Source organism: Leptodactylus fuscus, chromosome 2 (genome assembly GCF_031893055.1).
Source record: "Leptodactylus fuscus isolate aLepFus1 chromosome 2, aLepFus1.hap2, whole genome shotgun sequence".
NCBI lineage: Eukaryota > Metazoa > Chordata > Amphibia > Anura > Leptodactylidae > Leptodactylus > Leptodactylus fuscus.
The window spans coordinates 58,074,622-58,091,147 of NC_134266.1; the positions used below are offsets into that span (position 1 = coordinate 58,074,622).

General features: G+C 41.4%; 1 protein-coding gene across 1 annotated transcript; it reads left to right on the forward strand.

The window, feature by feature from the left end:
• The first annotated feature begins 656 nt into the window (after positions 1-656).
• LOC142193648 (myeloperoxidase-like) lies at positions 657-15,322 on the forward strand. The gene is made up of 13 exons (XM_075262637.1): positions 657-732; positions 3,138-3,231; positions 4,795-4,970; positions 6,264-6,384; positions 6,498-6,627; positions 6,750-6,956; positions 7,827-8,142; positions 8,660-8,820; positions 8,938-9,190; positions 10,124-10,294; positions 13,167-13,404; positions 14,263-14,465; positions 15,276-15,322. The coding sequence occupies exons 1-12, from the start codon at positions 657-659 to the stop codon at positions 14,462-14,464; spliced, it is 2,145 nt and encodes a 714-aa protein (XP_075118738.1). The 3' UTR covers position 14,465; positions 15,276-15,322.
• Positions 15,323-16,526: the final 1,204 nt, after the last annotated feature.

The window sequence follows — 16,526 nt, forward strand, 5'->3', positions numbered from 1 at the left end:
TCTGAGATACACCGGAGTCCGGACTGCTAGAAACTGCTGGTGGGTATTAAATGCTGCATAAGAAAGGAAGGGTTACAATGTGTAACATAAGATGGCTGCCACGCAGGTGATATTCAAAGAAGTCTGTGATGAAGCTACCTGCAAACGCATGATGGAGGTACCTGCAAAGCATTGTGATATAAGATTCAGGATGGGATGCAGATTATATGGAGGGTATATAAAGCTTTTATGCAATTGTCGTCCCCAACTCCATAGTTCCATAGGATGCACTGCTTGTATTAAGGTTGTAGCAACCCTTATGCTGTGTAATGATCAATGTGTGCAGGGCAAGCTATTATATTATATATCACATCATCTTTACATTTATTTTGCCAGAGAAAAACCATGTTAAGCAAATGACCAGATATTTCCTGTGTCACAACCGCTGTGTCCTAATAGTCACAATTCCTACACACACGGGCCTCCCTCTGGGTGTTCCCCATTCCCTGGTGCCCTCCATTACAACATTATAAATTTACAAGAGGCACCTGGAGACCAGTGCAGAGGACCAGTGACGTGAGTGATGCTCAGAGGGGTTTTATCTTATTTTCTTTTTACTATTCGTTCTTAATTATCTCTTATTCCTACTTTTTGTTGTTCCTATTTTCTTCTACAGAATGGCTTCTGTGCACACTGGCATTTGGCTGCTGCTGGCCTGGGGACTGATACATACAACTTCATCCTCTTACTATGGTAAATTCTATATTACCTCCATTATTCACTGTTAGTTTTCACCATATGTTTTTTTTACCGTTTTCAATTTAATGGCCATTATCTTAGGCTCTCTTCACATGCCCATATTTATCCTCTGTGATGTCTCCAAGAACCATAGAGGATAGAAAAGAAATAGATGTCAGAATAGCCATGTGCTATTCTGATCCAGGTATAAACTTCAGAATGATGCGTGTTTAAGATTTTTCACAAGGACTGAAGATCTGTGTGAAAAATTCGAAGAGTTCATGACCCCATTTTGGCTATGGCCCCACATTGCACAAAGGCAGTTTTTTGTTGCAGATTTTGCGGCAGTTTTTATAACCAAAGCCAAGAATGGCTACAAAAGGAATTGGAGACATATAGAAAGCTCTTATACTTCTACCTCCTGCTTAATCCAATCCTGGCTTTGGCTCCAAAAACCGGAGCAGAATCTGCAACAAAAAAAACTGTGTTTCCGCAACTTGCGGCTTGTGTGCAGTCCGAGTCTAAGCCTTCAGACTGCACAATGGTCAGTATACTCAGATAACACTAGGCTGTCTGAATACGACCATACAGCTGTAAGAAGACAAAAAAATGCTTAAAGGGATCCTATCACTCAAACAGAATTTTTTCTAGGTACCACATCGGAATAGCCTTAAGAAAGGCTATTCTTCTCCTACCTTTCGTTATCTTCTCCGCATTGCCAACAATCCTGTTTTTTCTTGGTATGCAAATTACCCTTCTCACAACACTGGGGGCGGGCCACAGCGCTCAAACAGCACTGGGTGCACCCCCAATGCTGTGAGAGAACTCTCTCCAGTGCCGCCTCCATCTTTGTCAGCAGCGTCCTCTTCAGCTTCTTCTTCCGGCGGTGGCTTGTAACTTCTAGGACTCGGTCCTTGGGCAGAGCAGACTGCGCATGCCCACAGGCCACAAGAAAATGTCCGCTTGCACAGTATTGTAAGCGGCCATTTTCTCGTGGCCTGTGGGCATACGCAGTCTGCTCTGCCCAAGGCCCGAGGCCTAGAAGTTACAAGCCACCGCCGGAAGAAGAAGATGAAAAGGACGCTGCTGACGAAGATGGAGGCGGTGCTGGAGAGAGTTCTCTGGCAGAATTGGGGACACCCCCAGTGCTGCAAGAGAACTCCTTTGCATACCGAAGAAAACCTGGATATCTACTGAACGGCAGCACAGAGAAGACATCTACAGGTAGGAGAAGAATAACCTTTCTTAAGGCTATTCCGACGTGGTACCTAGAAAAAAATTCTGTCTGAGTGTTAGGATCCCTTTAAGGCCTGAGCCCCATGTTGCGAAAACTCATTGGTTTGACTATGTAGGAAACACTGCGGCAAAAAAACAATGCATTTTACAGTATCTGCAAAATGGATGGGATTCTGGCTAACCCCATCCATACACTGCAAAATAAAATCTGCAGTGGAAAAGCTGCGACTTAAAAAATGTATACATTTTTAATAATTATCAATAATTGTCAATTATATCTGGGGAAATGTTGTTGTTTTTCGTATAGGTGTTATAGGGTCAGAAAGCCTACAGAGGAAAACTCTGCTGACTTTCTGTGAAAAAGTTTGTGAAAAAAAAGGACACGTTTTTTCCCCACAACGCCTTTTCGTTGGGTTTACACTTTTATCCTTATATGTAAACCCAGCCTAATACTATGAGAGACAAATACCTATTTTATTTTTATTGCAAAGGCTTCTGTAGCCATGTTAATGGGAAACTGTCACATTGCAAATTTAGGGGCCTAATATGTCCCAAAATCCATGTGAAAAAAAGCTGTGTGAATGTACCCTAAATGAAAAAATATCAGCTGGTTATTGTAAAATGTACAATAAATTAATCCAGTGTTTTTCAACGCCCAAGTGCCCCCTTCAAATACAAAATAAGTTCACTGGGAATCAAATACCACAGATTGAAAGGCCCCATTCTACGACTATTTTGGGGCTTTTTGGCCTTGTTTTAGTGCCATACTTTGCCATTTTTTTCTATGCTGCTCTAAAAAGTGGCATTCAGATGTTACCGGGTATTCAACAGTAATTTATGAAAAGCCCTATATATATTGCTACTTTTTTTTTTTTTAATTATTTCTTGGATGCATTGGTTTCTTGCTGTCTTTTTCAAAATATAGCATTTTCTGGATCTAGTATTGCTTTAGGCATTTTCCTATAGACTTAAGTATATGAAAAAAGTATGGCAGAAAAAACAAATGCCTGAAAACTGATCTGAGCACAAAAAACTGCAGGACAACCTCCTAACACCCCCAACCCACTCAACAAAAAAAAAGCAAGCAACCCTGAGTTAGCTAAGGCTAGGTTCACATCTGCGTTGTAGCGTAACCTAGCGTAAGTATCAGGAGCCTTATTGTTTGTTCTCATTTTGTGTTACAGATGGAATTGAGGAACTGAATAATGAGTTTATTGAAAGTTGTGCAAAGGAAGCCAAACACCTGGTAGATACAGCCTATAAAAACACCCGCCAAACGTAAGCATGAGTACAGTGACACAGAATGAAGTTTTACAAGTAATTCTGCAATATAACATGATGTTACAACAACCAAATGTAGAAAATGTAGCAAGATGTTGAGTGATAAGAAGTTATGTTGTTAGCTATCCCATTACATATTACACAATGTTAAGAAAAACCTTAAGACCTTACACCACCTCCACCAACTTCAGTTCTTTGCATCTTTTAATCCTTTTACAGGGAGTCTATCACCACAACCCATAGGGTCATTTGAGACAAATGGTGTTTGCCCCTTGCAAATCTCTGTTGCGGAGATATTGCTTTTGTCAATATGTAAATGAACTGTTTGGGGCAATGAGGATGTTGCTGCTTACTTCTTTAGAGCAATGACAATTTCCTTGTGGCTCCATAGAGCGCATTTGCATATTGACAAAGAAGCGGTATCTTGGCAATGCAGGCGACCCTTACCAAGTTATATATAGGGCTGGGTTGATATGATGGGTTCCGGTGACTCTCTGAAAAGGGATCCTATCACTCACACACAATTTTTTTCTAGGTACCACATCGGAATAGCCTTAAGAAAGGCTATTCTTCTCCTACCTTTCGTCGTCTTCTCCGCGCCGCTGTTCGCCTACAATCCCGGTTTCTCTCTGTATGCAAATTAGCTCTCTTGCAGCACTGGGGGCATCCCCAATGCTGCGAGAGAACTCTCTCCAGCGCTGCCTCCATCTTTGTTAGCAGTGTCCTCTTCATTCTCTTCTTCCGGCGATGGCTTGTAACTTCTAGGCCTCGGGCCTTGGGCAGAGCAGACTGCACGTGCCACGAGAAAAGGGCCGCTTGCACAGTATTGGTACCTAGAAAAAATTGTGTGTGATTGATAGGATCCCTTTAAGGTGCTCCACTGATTCTGATGGATTTCATTTTTCCTTTACCCTAGCTGCTACTGTTAGTTTTGGTGCCAAGTGGGCAGTGTCAGTCAGGAGCATGCGAGGTAGACTGATTCACGACTCTCTAACACTGTAGGGAATCACGGCTCCTTGCCAGCTCTGCTCTGAGACCACCCACCTGACAATGGAAGCCATATTATTATATCAGGCACCAAAAGCAATTGCAATAAGTTCTCAGGAATGATGGGGCCTAGAGACAATATTTCATTACACTTGCAATACTTGTTAGGATTTTTTGTATTTATTAGTGTGGAAAATATCACACATTTGCCTTGCCCTACTTGTAATTTTATCCTATCATATTAACTAAACATCTACCAATTACTGAAGCATATATTTTATGTTTTCTGACATGATGTATCATAGTGCCCAAACAAACAATCATACAATCAGTGGCGTAACTAGGAATGGCGGGGCCCTGTGGTGAACTTTTAACATGGGCTCCCTCCCCAACCAAGGGAGATACACAACTTTATAACATCACCCCAGTATGGACATCTAGCTAGCAATATATATATATACTTATCACATAGTCATGTTTTACTCAATTTTTATTTTTTCTAGTATACTTATTAAAAATTAAGTTTTAGTTGAAAGATGGACATTCATTTAACCATGTCATTCTATTGCCCAGTTTGAAGGAGCGCTTAAGGAAGAAGAATGTAGATGCTCGTGACCTTATGGCTTACTTCAAGCAGCCTGTGGCCGGAAGCAGAAATGCCATCAGGGCAGCAGATTACATGGGCACCACTCTCCATCTTCTGGCAGGAAAAGTCAAATACTTTTATGAGCGTCCTTTCAATGTTACAGGTACACAAGTCTACTATAAAAAGTTAATAGCTGCAAATGAAAGTTTACATTTTTTTTGTAGCCTATTTTCTCTGCTTGTCGTGTACATTGATGAAATTATAGGAATTTTCCAGCCCCCAAAAGGATTGTTCATGCTTAAAGAGATCCTATCATTCAATCACAATTTTTTCTCATTAACACTTCGGAATAGCCTTAAGAAAGGCTGTTCTTCTCCTACATTTCGTTTTCTTCTCCGGGCCGCCGTTCGCTTGAAAATCCGTCTTTGTATGTAAATGATATCTCTTCCAGCACTGGGGGCGGGACAAGCACTCAAACAGCACTGGGGGCGTTCCAAATGCTGCCAGAGAACTCTCCAGTGCCGCCTCCATCTTATTCTGGAATGAGGTCTTCACCGCGTCTTCTTCTGGTGGTGGCTTGTAACTTCTAGGCCTCAGGCCTGGGGCAAGCCAACTGCGCATGCCCGCCAGCCACGAGAAAATGGCCGCTTATAATACTGTGCAAGCGGCCATTTTTCTTGCTGCCACGAGCATGTGCAGTCGGCTTTGCCCTAGGCCCGAGGCCTAGAAGTTACAAGCCGGAAGAAGACGCAGTGAACACCTCGTTCCAGAATATGGAGGTGTGCTGGAGAGTTCTCTGGCAGCATTGGGGATGCCCCCAGTGCTGTTTGAGCGCTGGGGCCCGCCCCCAGTGCTGCGAGAGAACTCATTTACATACTGACAAAAAATGGATTTTCAAGCAAACGGAGGCCTGGAGAAGACCATGAAAGGTAGAAAAATAGCCTTTCTTAAGGCTATTCCGACGTGTTAATGAGAAAAAAATTGTGATTGAATGATAGCAGTAGTAGTAGCTGCATGCTATAGTGCATGCACCTGCGCCATATTTTATCAATGGCAGTTCACGAGCGCTGGAGGAAGATGCATTTGTGGGGCTCTATCAGCATAATTTTGCAGGTAGAGCCCCTTCAAAAAATCAAACAGAAAACCGCACTCTTTCTTTTAATCTTTTGCTGTTCACACATTCCCTCTCTATAGTGATTCTCTGGTTCACAATAAACATTTCACAGTAAGTTCATACTATAAATGCCTGGTGCCCGTGTTTTTAACCTTTCTAGTGTGGTTCCTTCAATTCCCAGTTCTTTTCTTCATATCTGAAAAATTGGCATTGGGTTCTCATACTAGTTTGTGCCGAATGAACTTTTGTAGTCGGAGACCCCCTGCCCCTGACTCTATAGTGTACATAGAGTAGTCTAAGAAGCTCATGGCCATTTTATTATTGCCAAACCTTGTATTTCAGATCTACTAACTAAGAACCAGATGGATACTATTTCTAAGATTTCAGGCTGCGCAACTCAAAACCTTCCTAAAGCTTGTCAGAGCACTAAATACCGCACCATTACTGGAGAGTGTAATAACAGGTAAGAAGATATTACTAAAGTCTCCAAAAAGAGACTTAGACACATAATCAAGAATCTTCCATTAGAAGCTGTTGAGAGGAAATACATTTCTTTGTCTGATTGTGTGTTTTCAGGAGAAATCCCAATCTTGGTGCTTCCAACACTGGCTTTACACGATTGCTGCCTGCTGAGTATGAGGATGGCATCTCCGTTCCTCGTGGCTGGACTGAGAACCGTAGAATTAATGGGTTTCGTCTCCCCTTGGTAAGAGAAAAGCGATAATAGTTATAAAAATATTCCCCAGGTGTCTGAAATCTGTGTTATTTGCAGCAATATGCCAATCCCAGAAAAAGATGGTTGATACTCATTTGTATCTTCTCAATTAGGCACGTCAAGTATCCAATGAAATCGTCAGATTCCCTACCGAAAATATCACCCTGGACAATGGTCGTGCACTGATCTTTATGCAGTGGGGACAATGGACAGATCATGATCTTGATCTCTCTCCTGAGACGCCTGCAAGATCAACTTTCCTTGAAGGTGTGGATTGTGATACCAGCTGTGCAAAAGAGCCCCCCTGCTTTCCACTGCAGGTAAACCACACATACGGTAGTATCACAGTGAACTATCTCTAACAGGTTTTCAATTTTTTTTTATCCTTAATGGCAATGGGCTCTAACCAGTTGTTCAAAGGCTGCATCATGTAGACCTGTACAACATTTTCTTCTTCCTCTAAAGTAATATCAATCATAGATGGAGGAACATTCTAAAAGATCTTGAAAAGCATGTCTTCTGCAAGGTATATAACTGGGCTGTGCTTCTAGGAAGGATGCATAAAGACTGACACTGATCCCATTCTGCTTAGGTTATGAGACTTCCCAGGGGACAGACTATCAGTCTCTATTTCCCTACTTCCTGCTTTATCTATAACATCCAGGCAAATGGACATATTACCACTGCAGCCAATTACTTGTACGTCTATGGACATCATAGGCATCTGTACTTGGTGGTATTTTTTGTGGCTAAGTTCACATCTGGGCTGGAATGTCTGTTGTTCTGGTCCATCGGAGAACCATATCAATGGACAGGTGGTCCTCTATAATAACAGCTATATACAGAGCCCAACAGACTCCAATGGGGGATCAATGGGATCCATCGGGTTTGCTTTGTTTTTAAACTGAAATAATTGTGTAGGAGTTTTTTATTTGCCAATTTCAGGCAGCCATTGTGAAGGCTTCTCCTATGGAGACTACAACATAGATGTAAAATAATTCTAGGCTGTTTTTTGTGAATCCCACCATTTCTGCTCTATTTTTTGTTACTACACCATTAGAGCAGCGTTACAAGAATAGCGGTGGTAAACGTAAATGAATATTGAAACTTTTTGTTACTTTGTTATATCTATATTTTTTATCATAGCTTAATAACTGCACAACTTAAAGTGTGTTTTTTCATACCGACAGATTCCACCAAATGATCCTCGGTTTAGAAATCGTAGTGACTGTATCCCACTATTCCGCTCTTCTCCTGTATGCACCCCAGGGTCTCCGATCCGTGAGCAGATAAATGTGCTCACCTCTTTTGTGGATGGGAGCCAAGTCTACGGCAGTGATCTTCCACTGTCTTTTGCATTACGTAATAATACAAATCAATTTGGACTTATGGCTATTAACCAGAACTTCACGGACAATGGACTTGCATTTCTTCCATTTGAGACAGCAGAAGAAGATTTTTGTGTCTTGACTAATAGATCATCTGGAATACCCTGTTTCTTGGGAGGTAAAAAGCTAACATAGTTACATGGCTAGTATGATGTATATAATAGATATCTGTCATGGAAAGAAGAAAAATTAAATATATTGAAACGTTTTCAGCAGTGGATTGTTCATAGGCATTTCTTGTAAAGGAAATTATTTTGTCATATATTTTGTGCATCAATTTCTTACCAATTTAAAGATCTCTATTTGCAGTCAGAGAGTGGAAGTATTCATTGCTTACATTCCAAGTTCATTACAGTACTCGTATTGGGTGCAAGTGTGAACAGAACATTAGAACAGTGTTTTTATGGGCTGCATTCTGTTCTGTTCTTCCTGTTAAATGCGATGGAAAGTCCAACAGAAGCCACTGGGAAACCCTTGGTGGGAAGAACGAACAGAGCAAAAGTTGTGACATTATCAATCTACTGTTGTCAAGACCTCTCCATTATCAGTGAATATATAGACAATAAGGTCCTAGACAAATAAGACAATGATTAGATATATTAGACAATTAGTCACTTGTCTTTTGTTATCTATAGGGGACCCTCGTGTCAGTGAGCAGCCCGGCCTCACTGCCTTTCACACACTCTTTGTACGTGAACACAACCGTATAGCGACAGAACTGCGAAGGTTAAACCCATCATGGTCTGGAGAAACCTTGTATCAAGAAGCTAGGAAGATTGTAGGGGCCATCTTGCAGGTGCAATATTTTTTCCTTTTTAATGCTTGTTTTTTACTGTTAAAAAAAATAAAAATGACTATTAAAAAAAGTACTAAAATAATGTCACTTTAATAAAAAAAATTTTATGTTGGACAGAAAATAACATACAAAGATTGGCTTCCTTTACTGTTGGGATCAGAGATGCCCAGAGTTCTCCCGAGATACAGAGGTTATAATGAGTCTGTGGATCCACGAGTGGCCAATGTCTTCACCGTTGTGTTCCGCATGGGCCATACTCTTATACAGCCATTCATATATCGCCTTGACGATGGTTATCGCCCCTATGCTCCGGAGCCACAGACACCTCTTCATATGACTTTTTTCAATAGCTGGAGAGTGGTCAGACAAGGTAATATTGTCATGTAAAATGAAACAGTTTTTTGTTGAACATGGAGATTTTTAATGGAAAAAGTGATGTTAATTAGAGATGAGCGAACAGTAAAATGTTCGAGGTTCGATATTCGTTTCAAGTAGCCCCTCAATATTCGACTACTCAAATCAAATATCGAACTCTATTATAGTCTATGGGGGGAAAATGCTCGTTTCAGGGGTAGGCAACGTTCGATCAAATTATACTTACCAAGTCCACGAGTGAGGGTCGGGCTGGATCCTCCGAGAAGTCTTCTCCGTGCAGCGTCCCCGCGGCATCTTCCAGCTCTGAATTCACTCTGCCAGGCATCGGGCCTGGGCAGAGCCGACTGCGCATGCCCGCACTACAAGCGGACATGTGCAGCCGGCTCTGCCCAAGCCCGATTCCTGACAGGGTGAATGAAGAGCCGGAAGACGCCGCGGGGAAGCTGCACGGAGAAGACTTCTAAAGGTAGGAGAAGAACCAGCGTTGATTGGCCGACTGTATAGCATTCGGCCAATCAATGCTGGTTCTGCATCGAACTTTTCCATTCGAATAACGAGTGGTACTCGATCGAGTACGAGTATTTAGAATACCGTAGTATTCGATCGAATACCTACTCGATCGAATACTACTCGCTCATCTCTAATGTTAATGACTCCTGAGTGTAACATTTGTGGGTGGTTCCTCTGGCTATATGGAACATTGATTCGTACTATGTCTGATTCACCAAAATGTTGTTAACATAGAGTTAAATGATAAGGCTTTTACTTGTTCTAAGGAAATGTATGACTGTAAATGTTTGTAGGTTACTTTTTCAAGCCCATTGACATTACATGTTCTACACCAATATGTCTGATGTATGTGTAGGACATAATAGATCTGAGTATATAGGAACATTATTTTATGAACTATCTGATATGTTGTACACAGGTGGAATTGATCCTCTTCTCCGTGGATTGATGGCAAACAGAGCAAAACTAAATCGTCAACATCAACTGGTAGTAGATGAGTTAAGGGAACATCTCTTCAAACTCTTCAAACGGGTTGGGCTCGACTTACCAGCCATAAATTTGCAAAGGGGCCGTGAGCATGGTCTACCAGGTAATCAGACAGGAGGATGTGAACTGTGAATGTACAATGTAAATAATACAATCAGTCGTAGGCACCTTACTACTAATAATTTTATTGTTTGCTACCTAAATGCAGAGTTAAGCCAATTTCCTCTAAAATTTCCTACAAATTTTGCTGCTGTAAAGTCTGTGCAACTCCCTTATATAACTGGTTATGTTTTACTTCTGATTACACAGCACACTGCTCCTAGCTGTATCAGCTCTCTATTCTCTTACCTTCCATCCTCACTTTGTTAGGAATACCAGCATTTAGGGAGAGGAGGTTCATAGATCAGAGTGTTGAGAGGGAGGAAACTATCCACATCTTCTGGACAAGCGTGATCTTTTGGATCATGTGGAATATTGCAGACCTGGCAGTCTACAAAGGGGAGGGATATCACAGACTGTGTACTGGAGTACAGACAAAGGAGAGAAAATAGGGCAGAATCTACAGAATGAAGAGGGGAATCACACACTCCTCAACATTAGTGTCTGCCTTTACCATAGAGACATAACATTGGCTCTAGAAGATTAAAGCATTAAAGGCTTGAAGATATGTATAGAGATTCAGAATTGTATAAGAGTTTCAGCATCCTCAAGATATAGATCTTACATCTATTATGAATTACTGAAGGTACTTGTCCACAGGAGAAACTTGAATCAGGTTTCAGACAGCTTGTTGGGGGACAGAAAATAACATGAAGTATTGGGGTTTGCAGTCTAACACCATGCTCAACTTTTGTAAACCCAAGGTAACCACTAACATATTAAAAAAAAAAAAGATATTGGAGTTCATTAAAGCAATTATATATTCAGGTTAGGCGCCCAGTCACAGCTGTAATGGAAATGGGCCCAGAGGTGCTTGTCTATGCACTTGAATGACTTCATTTCTGGCCACAGATCATTCTAATACATATATGCGTGTGTAAGTAAGGTTATTTAAGCACACAGACACTCAGTGACACAGGACAGATGGCAAAAGAAGGTGCTGCTCTCTTCTTCCACCATTATACTGTGTGGGGGATACTGGGACCACTATACTGTAGTGGGGGCATTGAGGACCATTGTATGGTTTGGAGGCCACTGGTAGCCATTAAACAATCTGGGGGCCACTAAGGGTCATTATATTGTGTTAGGGACACTTAGAATCATTACACTATGTGGGAGCCAGTGAAGACCATTATACCGTAGGGGGGTCACTGAGGACAAATATACTGTGGTCGGACTATTAAGGAGCATAATACTAGGGGTGAATGGGGACCATTATACTGTGCGGGGGCTACTATACTGCATGGAGGACACTGAGTTATACTGTGCAGAGCTCTCGGAGGACCATTATCCTGGGGCCACTGGGGAGCATTATACTGTGTGAGAGCACTACCGATACTAATGGTGCACACTGATATACCACTTTTATTTGGCAGGAGCCCCCGAGGTGTCTGAATGGTGTCAAAAACACTGTCCAAAGTGAGGATTCAGTCCACACCCACATGTCCAGTCATATAGTCTTCTCACCCTAGGGTCCCCCTATGTCGTGTAGCCAGGAGGGAAAATGGCAATGTATGCTTTGGCAACGCCCTCAGTTTTTTCTGATGGTATAAAATAACCAGCTAAGTGTACAATTGCCCAAACCTATTGCTCAATACGTGAGGTCTGCATCTTATCATGTACATTGGAGAACCTGCTGTTCACACCCAGACTTCAAAGAAAAGTTCATAAACTATTGGTATCGGTAACTCAGCAAACAATCTGTGCCCTGGATTGTTTTTGTTTCTGATTTCAGAAATTCTGAAGCAATCTCTACACTTACAGTAAGATCCTCTTACATTGTGGTAGAGAAGTCATTTGGCTTAATAGGTACTTTCCTAAAAGTTCCCCTCCCATAATAAACAAATCACTTCATATTTTAGTTGATCAATTTCCTCCTTAAAATCATGAGGAATAAATTTTACCTCTAAATTATCCCTGTAATACACAATATGAGGACTTGCAATGAATAATGTAGTACTTGAAGTAAGTTATTGCTTGATTTTTATCTAATAAAGTCACATAAACCAAACCCCCCAAGACGCATAACTACCAGATTATTTCTGATTTATCAGTATATGAATATTTTTACATTTTTATGGAAAGTCCTCTTTGGTGTGTTTTTTTGACTACAGACTGATTGTAGAATCCCTTGGTGCATACACCAATACCTTTTTGTATGGTTTAAAGATAGTAGTACATAGGCTGGTAACGCATACTCCAGCTAACATTTTGGAGTACTACCAACTGCATATTGGGTAATAAAACCATCTGTGTTTGGTGGCATTATAGCAAAAAATGGAAAACTTTTCTTTCTTGCATTTGTTCAGATTTTGTTTTTTTATGCAGGGGTGTAAACAGGGGCATAACAACCAGGGTAGCAGTGGTAGTGGCTACCACAGTGGCTACCACTGCAGATTTTTTTTTTTTTTTTTAAAAAAAGGCCGTTACCTGCTGGAGTAACTACAGCAGATAACGGGCCCTATTTACTTACCGATCCTGACTTTTTCTCCTGGCCCCCGGCTCTTCCTATTTAGGCGCTGTGAGCAGGAGCAGGGATCGGTAAGTGACGCCGCTGGACATCATACAGTGTGCAGGGGCCACTATGGGGCATAATACAGTGTGCAGGGGCCACTATGGGGCATAATACTGTGTGCAGGAGCCACTATGGGGCATAATACTATGTGCAGGGGCCACTATGGGGCATAATATTATGTGCAGGACCCACTATGGGATATCATACAGTGTGCAGGGGCCACTATGGGGCATAATACTGTGTGCAAGGGCCACTGTGGGTTCTGTGCTTGTTTCTAAATATTGTAATTTTTTTTCTTTAGGATACAATGCATGGAGAAGGTTTTGTGGCTTTTCTGCACCACGCAATCTGAATGAGTTAGCTGCTGTGCTGAATAACACGGAATTGGCCCAAAAGTTCATAAATCTGTATGGAACACCTGAAAACATTGACATCTGGGTCGGAGGGGTTGCTGAACCTTTAGTTCGCAATGGCAGAATTGGGAAGTTGCTGACATGTTTGATTGGCAACCAACTCCGTAGGGCTCGAGATGGAGACAGGTATGTAGATATAGAGGTGATATTTCAGTGAAGTTACAAAATACTCAAAAAAAGTGTAGGATGGTGGTACAAGGGAACAGGGAAACTTACCCTAATACTTCCTTACATGCTATGATGTGTAGATTCTTCTGATATAAAAAGATGTGGATTTATGCGAATTAGATTAAATAATATATTAGATCTTTAGAAATATATTGGAAATCTTTATAATACATGGTTTTTGTGTTGGATGCATGTTTTCAGAGGTGTAGCTGGAGTCTGGGATTCAGTGCAACATCTTTTTTTATAGGCCAGGCTAAAGCAGGAAAGTGACATTACGTAACCACTTTGCACTATGAAGTATCTACACAAAAATTTAGGGATTCATTTGTATAGTATTATCAATACTGTTTGAAGTTAATGCCCCACATATTGGGCCACAGCAAAAAAAAGGACAGCGGTGGCAATGCATTGCAGCTTTTCCTGTAGCGAGCGCTTTTCACAGAAAGTCTGCAGAGTCACTTCATATACCAGAAATCTGTGTGGCCAAAAGGAGCATCTGAGTGGACTATATTAAAGGGTTGACGAAATTCAGAAAACATGGTTTTCCACCAGAAACAGTGCCACGACTGCCCATATGTTGAGTGTTATTCGCTTCAATAAAGCGAAGCTGCAATACCAGACACAGTCCATGAAGAGGTGTGGCGCTATTTGTGGAAGAAAACCATCTGTATTTAATTGTAAAAACCCCTTTTAAATAATATGTAATACATGTGTTGATTTTAGAATATTCTTAATTTAGGTATTTTATATAACCACAATTTGCCGACTTACATGTAATACAAGTTTTATGGACTCTTTAATTATTGTTTTATGCAGGTTTTATTATGAGAACCCCGGGGTGCTTACCACAGCTCAGAGGAATGCAATAGAGAGAGTGACATTGGGCCGTGTCATCTGTGACAACACTAGGATTACTGAGGTTGCTCGAAATGTCTTTTTGGGCAATCAGTATCCTCGGGATTTTGTAAGATGTTCTAATATCCCAGCCCTGGATCTAAGACCATGGAGAGCAACTTAAGGTGAATATGGTGAGCTAAGCTAAAAAGGTTACAAACATCACTGAATATCCTAAATATGTTATCTAAATACTAAAAATATGGTTAAAGGATTCCTATCATTCAATCACAATTTTCATTATTATTATTATTTTCATTAACACATCGGAATAGCCTTAAGAAAGGCTATTCTTCTCCTACCTTTAAATGTCTTCTTCCCACTGCCGTTCGGTAGAAATCCCGGTTTTCGTTGGTATGCAAATGAGTTCTCTCGCAGCACTGGGGGCGGGCCCCAGCACTCAAACAGCACTGGGGGCATCCCCAATGCTGCGAGAGAACTCTCCATCGCCGCCTCCATCTTCGTCTGGAACGGCCTCTCCCTGCATCTTCTTCTGTCTGTGTTCAAACTGCACATGCCCGCCGGCCACAAGAAAATGGCTGCTTACACAGTATAAGCGGTCATTTTCTTGTGGCCAGCGGGCATGTGCAGTCGGCTTTGAATCCAGCTCCGGAAGAAGATGCGAAGTGAGGCCATTCCAGACGAAGATGGAGGCGGCGCTGGAGAGTTCTCTTGCAGCTGCTTGAGCGCTGGGGACCGCCCCCAGTGCTACGAGAGAAGTCATTTGCATACCAACGAAAACTGGGATTTCTACCGAATGGCGGCCCGGAGAAGACATCTAAAGGTAGGGGAAGAATAGCCTTTCTTAATGCTATTCTGACGTGGTAGGCAGAAAAAATACAATTTTAATGATAGAATCCCTTTAAGAAAATAATCCAGCAATATGAAATATTCTTCAGTCATTCAGAATGTATTAATTTAGTTTTCTTTTTCAGATAATGTCACCATCTCAGAACAAGAGATTACTTAGAAAACCAGGACACTTGAGTTTTCAAGAGCATGACAGCCATACATTCCCCTGTATATAGTGCTTCGCTTATATTTTCTATTGTTTTCTGCTATTGTTGAGATATATCAATAGTGTCGTACTTATTGTGAGTGCGTACGTTGCAGCTGCACCAGGACCCTGGTGTCTTTGGCAGTGTAAAGGCCACTCTACCAATGATACCTTTTTTTGGAAAACCTTTGATAAAAATAAAGTTTAATTAAAAAAAAAAAAAAAAGTCCCTGCTTATATGGCAGGGTGGCAGCGTATAAGAAGACACCAATTTTATAAATAGCACATGGGCCTGTTACAACTGCTCCACTTATGTTGCACCACTTTTGATCATTTTTTCCCAATATTTTTAAGCCTAAATAAGCTTCTTGGTTATGTATATTATCTTCTCTCAATGAAACACTTTATAATGCTTGTGCTTTTCCTGCATTTCCTAACATAAGAAACCTTATGCATTGTTACAAATAAATTCCAAATAAAATATCAATAATCTTTCTAAATCATAAGAATAATAATCTATGTGTTGGGGAAGGAAACTTTTTATTCGTACAGGCAGGTTGCAAAACATTTCAGAATTTGTTTCCATCTCTTGATCATGTTCTGCTTTTTATTGTGTGAATACCTGGTCATTGTTATAAAGGGAACATGTCATGATTTCCTTGCTGTGGCTGGGTTATCTTCTTATGCATGTAGTGTCCCTGTCTGATAACCTGTCTGCAATAAGGGGGAGTTCACACAGAGTTACGTGCCGCGTGATGTGGCACGTAGACGCCGCGGGACCCTTTGCGGGCCGTACACGCTCCCATTGATTTCAATGGGAGCGGGGATCGTATGCGCCGTGCAAAAATGATGGAAGGGTGCATGGTCACATCAAAGTAAGGCTATGGCACAGATTGGATCAATAAGTGATGCTGTGTTGAAGGAAAAGATGTGACTCTTGGCGTCTAGCAATTGCTATTAACATAGCACGTCAAAAGGAAAAATGGTCTTTATTCTTGCCAGGCGCATGCGCGAATATGTGAACTCAGGGCACTAGGTAGAATAGCGAAGGAAGCCTTTACGATTTTCGCGCACGCGCATTGCATCTCAATTGAGGAATGTACGGAATTTCTTCACTGTGACGTATATGTTTTTGTGCGCATGCGCACATGGGCGTGTTCGACCAATGAAGGAGATTGGTTGGTAATAG